This window comes from Ascaphus truei, chromosome 19 (assembly GCF_040206685.1).
Source record: "Ascaphus truei isolate aAscTru1 chromosome 19, aAscTru1.hap1, whole genome shotgun sequence".
NCBI classification, from domain to species: Eukaryota; Metazoa; Chordata; class Amphibia; order Anura; family Ascaphidae; genus Ascaphus; species Ascaphus truei.
The window spans coordinates 35,147,523-35,159,138 of NC_134501.1; the positions used below are offsets into that span (position 1 = coordinate 35,147,523).

Below are 11,616 nucleotides of genomic sequence, written 5' to 3' on the forward strand. Positions count from 1 at the left end.
ACTGGAGTTACATGATTTACTGGCCTAATTTGTACCTGACCGTGTGCGCAGCGTTGCATGTAGAATTTAGCAGGCGCAGGTATCCCCTGTGCGTCTGTAATCCTGGTGCGAGGAGAGCAGACACTGGGATCCCAATCTCGGTTCACCCACTTCCAAGCCAGCGTTCTTCCCAATAACCTTCATGCACGGTTTGGTTGGATGATGTATGTCCAGGAATAGCATGTTTTGCTGGTCCCTTTGGCAGCGAAGGGTTAACAAACGTTTTACTTTATATAGTAACTAATAGTCGCTCCATCTGTAACGCTGCAATCCCACATTGTCCGCCAGTTGCATTTCTGAGGGGCCTCTGAACAGGGAGGTGTTTTCTTTCTCCTTATCCCACCCTGTCCTTATCAGAGAGCCGATAAGGGGGGACTCCGGCAGTACAATCTCTCACTGATCACACGGTGACATCACACACAAGGGAGCCGCCCGAGCCTATTCCTTCTCTCCCAAGTCTCACTTTAATAAATACTTATAGGTGTCGGATTTGGGTAAAAAAAAAGGCAATAATCACCCAGATGAGACCCCCTAACCATGTCACTGCATGAGACCCTCTAACCATGTCGCTGCATTACTTATGTAGCAGACATTATTGCTGGCGTGTAGTAGCACGACACACACAACGGCCGCAGACACCATTGTGTCTGCACTAGCCACGCGTACAAGAGGCAGGGGGGCCATCGTGTTCCTGCACCTGCTGGCGCAATGATGTCTGCTACATCAGGGGCTCACTTTGGTCCTAGAAGGGATTGCACCTCTTTTAGGGTCTCGTGTATATCAGGGGTGCTCAACTCCAGTCCTCAAGGGACACCAACAGGTCAGGTTTTCAGGACATGCTTAGCCACGGATTGAGCCACCTCTGCTGAAGCTGGAATATCCTGAACTCCTGACCTGTTGGGGGGTCTTGAGGACTCGAGTTGAGAACCCTGGCTTAAAATAACACCAAAAAATACTGTATTAGACCTATTAAAATAAACTGTTCATCAAGCCGCTGGATTTCTTTTGGTCCATTAAAACACGAGTAGAATTATACATGTTAAAAGGTCATTGTGGAATATATATTGTCATCTATACCTCTCTTCCAATAAACATTATCGGCATGTGAAGGGTTCCTTTGTGGAACATTTTTTGCACGCGTAGAAAGCAAAGTTGCAGATATATTGAAGTTTTGATAGTTCAAATTAATTTATTTGTTTAAAAAATAAAAAGTTGCCCTACTACTGTAACTACTGGATCCGAATGAGGAAGTGACCGTGTGGCAGACGGGATCCGAATGAGGAAGTGACCGTGTGGCAGACGGGATCCGAATGAGGAAGTGAGCGTGTGGCAGACGGGATCCGAATGAGGAAGTGACCGTGTGGCAGACGGGATCCGAATGAGGAAGTGACCGTGTGGCAGACGGGATCCGAATGAGGAAGTGACCGTGTGGCAGACGGGATCCGAATGAGGAAGTGACCGTGTGGCAGACGGGATCCGAATGAGGAAGTGACCGTGTGGCAGACGGGATCCGAATAAGGAAGTGACCGTGTGGCAGACGGGATCCGAATGAGGAAGTGACCGTATGGCAGACCGGATCCGAATGAGGAAGTGACCGTGTGGCAGACAGGATCCGAATGAGGAAGTGACCGTGTGGCAGACTGGATCCGAATGAGGAAGTGACCGTGTGGCAGACTGGATCCGAATGAGGAAGTGACCGTGTGGCAGACTGGATAATATACACATGGGGGGCCCACTTGCTGACCTGTTGGGGGGGGGGTCTTGAGGACTGGAGTTGAGCACCCCTGCCTTAAAGCTGCAGACCAAGCAATAGCCTTCCTACATGTATGTTTATTTTTAAATAAATCAGTTCTGCACTATGAGAAAATACATGTACAGTAGCATTTGTTTTAAAATAACTCTAAATTACATTTTTAATGTATTATAAATGTAACAAACATTTTTTGTTTCTGTGTGTAGGTGTGAGGGAGAGAGAGGTGGGGAGCGTGAGGGAGAGAGATGGGGGCATGGAGAGAGGTGGGTGCGTGTGGTAGAGAGAGGTGGAGGCGTAAGCGAGATTGAAGCGGGGACGTAAGGGACAGAAAGAGGTGGGGGTGTGTGGGTGAGAGAAGCGTGGGCGTGAGGGAGAGAGATGGGGGCATGTGGGCGAGAGAGAGGTGGGGCGCGGAAGAGATGGAGGTGGATGCGTGAGGGAGAGAGAGGTGGGGGCGTGTGAGAGGTAGGGTCGTGTGGGAGAGAGGTGGGGGGCGTGTGAGAGGAAGGGGCATGTGGGAGAGAGGTGGGGCGTGAGAGAGAGGTGGAGGCATGAGGGAGAGAGAAGTGGGGACGTAAGGGACAAAGGGAGGCAGAAAGGTGGGGTGTGTGGGCGAGAGAGGTGGCAGTGTGAGAGAGAGGTGGGGGCATGAGCGAGGAGATTGTAAGTTTCTGATACACGTGTGTTTTAATAAATCTATTGGATATTCACCATTGGTGCGCGCGATATAGATATATTAAAAAATATGATGTCCACCGCACTCCAAAGTAACATCTGTTTTATTAAATCCATTAAAATAACAAATATTGTATTGCTGTTGTGATGGATTAAATCAAACAGATTTTACTTTTTCTAGATTGGAGTGCTGTGGACACCCTATTATTTGCCTGTATATCTCTGGTCCAGCGATCCCCCAAAAATAAACTAAGTCATTCTGCTACTTACATTTAAGTTTCATTGTGAGTGACTCAGCCATAATGAATTATATATAATACACACACACACACACTGCTGAAATTGTAAGCCTTTTCTGCTTATAAAGGTCCTACACCCATGTTAAATAAAACATCTGTTAATGGTAGACTCATTGTCACATGCCTGAGTGGAATCAATTAATTGCAAACCCAATATACTCTGCTATGTGTCTCCGGTCATTCGGAAGGTTCAGAATGTGGGATTCTAAACAAGAATGTTTTTTATATTTAAAAATACACATTGACATGTGAAGTGGGACAGATTGTTAAACCAATTGATAGCCTGTATTCTTACTTTTGACAATACATGCAGAATAGGAGTTAGAATAGTTTTACTGTTATTCCTAGGTTCACTTGTTTGACAGCTGCAGAAAGATTTGAGGATGAGCGAGAAAAAGAAGGGAGTGAAAATGTCCCAACAAGTATCTGTGGTCCAATTTCTCAATAACCTGGCCGGGGTTTTGGAGAATCCCAAACTGAAATCTGTCCAGGTAAGAGAGAGGGTTTAACAGGAATTGAAAACGAGATGCTGGGCTGGATTTGAAGGAAGATATCTCTACCATCTCCCATGGTATCTCCGCCATGTTTAAATGTCCCGCGTCACGTGATTGGGACATTTAAACAATGCATGGAGATACCTGGGCCTGTAATGGGGAGCAGGGGGTCCCGAGGCTGAAATTAATGAGGTTCAGCGCCGGAGACCCCCTGCTTCAATACTGTGTGATTAAAATTAAATCCGCACGATCGCCTGTTAGGCCTCGTCCCCACTGCTCGCGTCTGCGCACGCTGCGGCGTGCGTGGCATGAACAAGATACGGCCCTCTATGGGGTCGGCCCCAGTCACTACCTGCGCGCGCCTGCAGAAAGCGCGATGAGTGACCACTTTCCAAAAGACAAGATGAGGGTGAACCAGCCGCGTGATGTCATGGCTCCGCCCCCACCACGCCCTGCACGCATTCACTGGGGCCGCAGCATAAGGATCATGCAGGGAGAGTGATGCTGTCTACTCAATGCGCGTCGCTTCACACTGATGTGGTCCGGTAGGATTCACACAGCGGGAGTCCCATCCAGATGCAGGGACGCCGGTGTTCATCCCGATTGGCCATTTCCCCCCCGCCCCCTGCCAAGCCCTGTGCCGGGACATCTCAACTCTTCCATCGTGGTTCACCAGCACATGTCCGGCATCTGCTGATACATAGAAGATGCTACGCCTGTATATACACTGTTATATAGATACGCACAGGCACACACCTGTATATATACTGTTATATAGATACACAAGACCCACATGTATATATACTGTTGTATAGATACACACAGACCCACACCTGTATATATACTGTTATATAGATACACACAGATCCACACCTGTATATATACTGTTATATAGATACACACAGATCCACACCTGTATATACTGTTATATAGATACACACAGACCCACGCCTGTATATATACTGTTATATAGATACACACCTGTATATATACTGTTATATAGATACACACCTGTATATATACTGTTATATAGATACACACAGCCCCACACCTGTATATATACTGTTATATAGATACACACAGACCCACGCCTGTATATATACTGTTATATAGATATACAGAGGACCCACACCTGTATATATACTGTTATATAGATACACACAGCCCCACACCTGTATATATACTGTTATATAGATACACACAGACCCACACCTGTATATATACTGTTATATAGATACACAGACCTACACCTGTATATATACTGTTATATAGATGCACACAGACACACACCTGCATATATACTGTTATATAGATGCACACAGACACACACCTGCATATATACTGTTATATAGATACACACAGATCCACACCTGTATATATACTGTTATATAGATACACAGACCCACACCTGTATATATACTGTTATATAGATACACAGACCCACACCTGTATATATACTGTTATATAGACACACACAGACCCACATGTATATATACTGTTATATAGATACACACAGACCCACACCTGCATATATACTGTTATATAGACACACACAGACCCACACCTGTATATATACTGTTATATAGATACACAGACCCACACCTGTGTATATACTGTTATATAGATACACACAGCCCCACACCTGCATATATACTGTTATATAGACACACACAGACCCACACCTGTATATATACTGTTATATAGATACACACATACCCACGCCTGTATATATACTGTTATATAGATACACAGACCCACACCTGTAAATATACTGTTATATAGATGCACACAGACACACACCTGCATATATACTGTTATACAGATACACAGACCCACACCTGTATATATACTGTTATATAGATACACACAGACCCACACCTGTATATATACTGTTATATAGATACACACAGACCCACGCCTGTATATATACTGTTATATAGATACACACAGACCCACGCCTGTATATATACTGTTATATAAATACACAGACCCACACCTGTATATATACTGTTATATAGATACACACAGACCCACACCTGTATATACTGTATACTGTTATATAGATACACAGACCCACACCTGTATATATACTGTTATATAGATACACACAGACCCACACCTGTATATACTGTATACTGTTATATAGATACACAGACCCACACCTGTATATATACTGTTATATAGATACACACAGACCCACACCTGTATATATACTGTTATATAGTGTCCCCTCCCCCCCCCCCCCCCCCAAGGTTTTTAAGCTCGCCCCTCCCCACATTCCAAGTTGGCAGGTCAGTTTCATTTTGCCGGGTTACGACAGATCCAATGCAGATCATTCTTCCTGTAATTATGCAGGTAAATAAGAATTTTAACCCAGGTGAGTGTTAGCACCTGCTAACGGTCATGCCTTGCAGTGGCAGCAGGCTTAAGACGCTTTGGCCAAAGGGTTAATCTAAATGACCCTTTTTACAAGAGATATATAGGTATTGCACTGTGTATTTTTGTCACATTGGAAGTAGCTTTGGGCATCTTTGTTTGTTTGTTATTGTATATCTTGTGAAAAATTTATGTTTCCCCCCCCCCCCCCCCCCCAGAAACACTACATTCATGCACATACGAAGACACGTATGATACAAAGAAGTAGCTGGCTTGTTTAATCATGGCACCGTAATTCATTTGCTAACACAAGGCAGAGCAATAATAACCATTTACCTGTAACTTTCAGGGATTATAAACCAAAAGACATTAGTGAAAGTTAGTAAACGCCCACCAACGCCTCTGTTTCCTGAAAGGGTGGCTTTTTAACATAATACGCTGCTTTTCCACAGTGGGATGCCGCGGGTGCTGCCATTTTGGTTAACCCAAAGTTGTATGAGAAGGAGATAGAAGAGCAAGGTCACCTTCTGCAAGCTCTGAAGAAATTCAAGAGCTTCTCAATGCTGCACGGTCTGCTGTGCAGCTGCGGCTTTAAGAAGAAGAATGCCAAGTACGTATGGGTAGATAAACCATTTGGGCAGCCTATTCTGGGCCGCCATCAGAGGGAGGGCTGAGCGAACTGTCCCAGGACTGGTGGCCAATCTCAGAAATTGGGCCCAACTTGGTTGGGGAGGCTGGATGGATCCCTTCCTCTGCCATGCCCAAGTTCAACAGGATGCTCCTCTCATCCAACAATTTATCCAAACTACATCCCCTCAACAACTTGTGGCCCAGGTCTACACTTCAGTCCTGGGGCCCAGGTCTACAATTTAACCCTCGGGCCCAGGAAATCGTAAGTCTCCAGCATCCTCCTGTGATTGTGAGCTCACCGTGCCAGGGATTCCTTTCCATATCCATGTGCTTTTATGTTTGATGCTCGTGTATTATTTTTCCACATATTCTAATGCCTGTTTTGTAAAGTGCTGCGTACACTATTGATACCATATTAATAAACATTTATACATGGAAAGAAATCAGGGTTTTCCCACCAAAATGCCTTTTTTTGATCCCCACATCTCCCTTATGTAGGCGCTTGGAGGTTATCAAGGCAATTTTGGGGCAAAGCTGAAGCATAGAGAAATATATTTATCTTTTGGGGTTACTGGAGAGGGTGAAATATTTACTCAAATTCACCAAAGTTGCAAATTTTGGATATTTACACATTCCGAAAAAAAACATCACAAAACTGGTGATCACAACACCAATGTAGGATATATCGCTCACTGATATGTATAAGTAGTGAGTATATGAGAGTCTGATTTTGCCTAAAGTATGAAGGTAGATACCGGGTGCTACCTATGTGCTGGTTTGAAATGTATTTTCAAAATAGAGAGAAGCTTTATGTTGTAAAGCCTTTCCCCAGCAAGAAGCACATTTATGGTGCACACCTAGGCTGTTAAAACTTAACATTTATTTATGCCATGATTAAAATAATGGTACACATACGAAATAAATGGGTCATCAAAAAGTAAACCGTGTGTATCGTATTCTTTAAAAACGTATACTAGGATTGTATAGCTCAGTCTCTTAATATCTGTCTAGCTGTTTTAACAACCATACACACAACAGTGTTGATAATAACAGCCTCTCTGCTATCCATTTCTGGGTCACAGCATTAGAATCATTTGCAAACCATTTATATTTTTATCAATATCTTTTAATATTGAGATATGCATCGATTTAGTTATATCGTTGTGTATCAGTAGCATTGCAGGGAGTACCGGGTACCCCATCTATATCTTATACTATATTAGTGAAAGCACTGTATGTTTGCCTGCCTGGATGTCCGGTGTCCCTAGCGGCAATCTCATTGGTCCCTTGGGCCGCCCGCCCCCGCACACCTCTCATTGGCCTCACACACTCACACCACCCCCTTGGCCCGCCCCCCACACCTCTCATTGGCCTGAGGCGGAGTGACGGGCCAAAGGTCCAAAAAAATAAATAAAACACACACACACACACACACACACACACACACACACCCACCTCTCTCCCCTCCCCAAATCACCTCTCCCCCCTCACCGCTCCAAATCACCTCTCCCCGCTCCAAATCACCTCTCCCCGCTCCCCAGCGGCATCACCTCTTCCCCCTCCCCAGCGGCATCACCTCTTCCCCCTCCCCAGCGGCATCACCTCTTCCCCCTCCCCAGCGGCATCACCTCTCCCCCCTCCCAGCGGCATCACCTCTCCCCCCTCCCCAGCGGCATCACCTCTCCCCCCTCCCCATCGGCATCACCTCTCCCCCCTCCCCAGCGGCATCACCTCTCCCCCTCCCCAGCGGCATCACCTCTCCCCCTCCCCGCTCCAAATCACCTCTCCCCCTCCCCAGCGCATCACCTCTCCCCCCTCACCGCTCCAAATCACCTCTCCCCTCACCGCTCCAAATCACCTCTCCCCGCTCCAAATCACCTCTCCCCGCTCCAAATCACCTCTCCCCCCTCCCCGCTCCAAATCACCTCTCCCCCTCCCCGCTCCAAATCACCTCGCTTCCCGCAGCTGCCACGCGGCGCGTAAGATGGCGGACCCCCTTCCTCCCTCGCGGCGCCGAGTCAGACGGTGGCGGCGCCCGGAAGTACAGGTAGGTGTCGCTCCCCACCTCCGGCGCCAAACGGAACTGAGAAAGGGCGCATCAACTGAGACGTGTGTGTGTGTGTGTGTGTGTGTGTGTGTGTGTGTGTGTGTGTGTGTGTGTGTGTGTGTGTCACTGTCCACTGCCCCCCTCTCCTGTCCACTGCCCCCCCCTCCTATCCACTGCCCCCCCCCTCCTGTCCACTGCCCCCCCTCCTCCTATCCACTGCCCCCCCCCTCCTATCCACTGCCCCCCCCTCCTATCCACTGCCCCCCCCCTCCTGTCCACTGCCCCCCCCTCCTGTCCACTGCCCCCCCCCTCCTGTCCACTGCGTCCCCCCTCCTGTCCACTGCGTCCCCCCTCCTGTCCACTGCGTCCCCCCCTCCTGTCCACTGCGTCCCCCCTCCTGTCCCCCCTCCTGTCCACTGCCCCCCCCTCCTGTCCACTGCCCCCCCCCCCTCCTGTCCACTGCCCCCCCCCCTCCTGTCCACTGCCCCCCCCCCCTGTCCACTGCCCCCCCCTCCTGTCCACTGCCCCCCCCTCCTGTCCACTGCCCCCCCCTCCTGTCCACTGCCCCCCCCTCCTGTCCACTGCCCCCCCCCCTCCTGTCCACTGCCCCCCCCTCCTGTCCACTGCCCCCCCCCTCCTGTCCACTGCCCCCCCCCTCCTGTCCACTGCCCCCCCCTCCTGTCCACTGCCCCCCCCTCCTGTCCACTGCCCCCCCCCTCCTGTCCACTGCCCCCCCCCCTCCTGTCCACTGCCCCCCCCCTCCTGTCCACTGCCCCCCCCCCCTCCTGTCCACTGCCCCCCCCTCCTGTCCACTGCCCCCCCCCTCCTGTCCACTGCCCCCCCCCCCTCCTGTCCACTGCCCCCCCCCTCCTGTCCACTGCCCCCCCCCCCTCCTGTCCACTGCCCCCCCCCTCCTGTCCACTGCCCCCCCCCCTCCTGTCCACTGCCCCCCCCCTCCTGTCCACTGCCCCCCCCCCCTCCTGTCCACTGCCCCCCCCCTCCTGTCCACTGCCCCCCCCCTCCTGTCCACTGCCCCCCCCCCTCCTGTCCACTGCCCCCCCCCTCCTGTCCACTGCCCCCCCCCTCCTGTCCACTGCCCCCCCCCCTCCTGTCCACTGCCCCCCCCCTCCTGTCCACTGCCCCCCCCTCCTGTCCACTGCCCCCCCCCCCTCCTGTCCACTGCCCCCCCCCCTCCTGTCCACTGCCCCCCCCTCCTGTCCACTGCCCCCCCCCCTCCTGTCCACTGCCCCCCCCCCCTCCTGTCCACTGCCCCCCCCCCTCCTGTCCACTGCCCCCCCCCCTCCTGTCCACTGCCCCCCCCCTCCTGTCCACTGCCCCCCCCCCTCCTGTCCACTGCCCCCCCCCTCCTGTCCACTGCCCCCCCCCCTCCTGTCCACTGCCCCCCCCCTCCTGTCCACTGCCCCCCCCCCCCCTGCTGTCCACTGCCCCCCCCCTCCTGTCCACTGCCCCCCCCCCTCCTGTCCACTGCCCCCCCCCCCTCCTGTCCACTGCCCCCCCCCCTCCTGTCCACTGCCCCCCCCCCTCCTGTCCACTGCCCCCCCCCTCCTGTCCACTGCCCCCCCCCCTCCTTTCCACTGCCCCCCCCCTCCTGTCCACTGCCCCCCCCCCTCCTGTCCACTGCCCCCCCCCCTCCTGTCCACTGCCCCCCCCCCTCCTGTCCACTGCCCCCCCCCTCCTGTCCACTGCCCCCCCCCTCCTGTCCACTGCCCCCCCCCCTCCTGTCCACTGCCCCCCCCCTCCTGTCCACTGCCCCCCCCCCCTCCTGTCCACTGCCCCCCCCCTCCTGTCCACTGCCCCCCCCCCTCCTGTCCACTGCCCCCCCCCTCCTGTCCACTGCCCCCCCTTCCTGTCCACTGCCCCCCCCTTCCTGTCCACTGCCCCCCCCCTTCCTGTCCACTGCCCCCCCCCTTCCTGTCCACTGCCCCCCCCCCTTCCTGTCCACTGCCACCCCCCCTCCTGTCCACTGCCACCCCCCCTCCTGTCCACTGCCACCCCCCCCCTTCTGTCCACTGCCACCCCCCCCCTCCTGTCCACTGCCACCCCCCCCCCCCCCCCTCCTGTCCACTGCCCCCCCCCCTCCTGTCCACTGCCCCCCCCTCCTGTCCACTGCAGGAAATGCAGGGGGAGGAATCCATGCCTTTGAGGCGCCCCCCCCCTCCCTTTGACGCCCCCCCCTCCCTTTGACGCCCCCCCCCTCCCTTTGACGCCCCCCCCCTCCCTTTGACGCCCCCCCCCTCCCTTTGACGCCCCCCCCTCCCTTTGACGCCCCCCCCCTCCCTTTGACGCCCCCCCCTCCCTTTGACGCCCCCCCCCTCCCTTTGACGCCCCCCCCCTCCATTTGACGCCCCCCCCCTCCCTTTGACGCCCCCCCCCTCCCTTTGACGCCCCCCCCCTCCCTTTGACGCCCCCCCCCTCCCTTTGACGCCCCCCCCCTCCCTTTGACGCCCCCCCCCTCCCTTTGACGCCCCCCCCCTCCCTTTGACGCCCCCCCCCTCCCTTTGACGCCCCCCCCCCTCCTTTGACGCCCCCCCCCTCCCTTTGACGCCCCCCCCCCTCCCTTTGACGCCCCCCCCCCTCCCTTTGACGCCCCCCCCCTCCCTTTGACGCCCCCCCCCCTCCCTTTGACGCCCCCCCCCTGCGCCCCCTCCCTTTGACGCCCCCCCCTCCCTTTGACGCCCCCCCCCCCTCCCTTTGACGCCCCCCCCCCCCTCCCTTTGACGCCCCCCCCCTCCCTTTGACGCCCCCCCCCCTCCCTTTGACGCCCCCCCCCCCTCCCTTTGACGCCCCCCCCTCCCTTTGACGCCCCCCCCCTCCCTTTGACGCCCCCCCCCTCCCTTTGACGCCCCCCCCCTCCCTTTGACGCCCCCCCCCTCCCTTTGACGCCCCCCCCCTCCCTTTGACGCCCCCCCCCTCCCTTTGACGCCCCCCCCCTCCCTTTGACGCCCCCCCCCTCCCTTTGACGCCCCCCCCCCTCCCTTTGACGCCCCCCCCCCTCCCTTTGACGCCCCCCCCCCCTCCCTTTGACGCCCCCCCCCTCCCTTTGACGCCCCCCCCCTCCCTTTGACGCCCCCCCCCTCCCTTTGACGCCCCCCCCCTCCCTTTGACGCGCCCCCCCCTCCCTTTGACGCCCCCCCCCTCCCTTTGACGCCCCCCCCTGCCTTTGACGCCCCCCCCTGCCTTTGACGCCCCGCGCGCACACACTGACTGACTGCCACATGCACGCACACACTGACTGACGCGCACACAAAGCCTGACTGACGCACGCACACACTGACTGAGGCA

General features: G+C 54.1%; 1 protein-coding gene across 1 annotated transcript in view; it reads left to right on the forward strand.

Moving 5' to 3' along the window:
* The first annotated feature begins 3,120 nt into the window (after window positions 1-3,120).
* Window positions 3,121-11,616, forward strand: part of C19H16orf86 (chromosome 19 C16orf86 homolog) — a 13,242-nt gene continuing 4,746 nt past the window's right edge. The window contains exons 1-2 of the mRNA XM_075577206.1: window positions 3,121-3,257; window positions 6,089-6,246. Coding sequence (XP_075433321.1) covers window positions 3,150-3,257; window positions 6,089-6,246 — 266 coding nt within the window. The 5' untranslated portion in view covers window positions 3,121-3,149. The remainder of the gene's footprint in view (window positions 3,258-6,088; window positions 6,247-11,616) is intronic.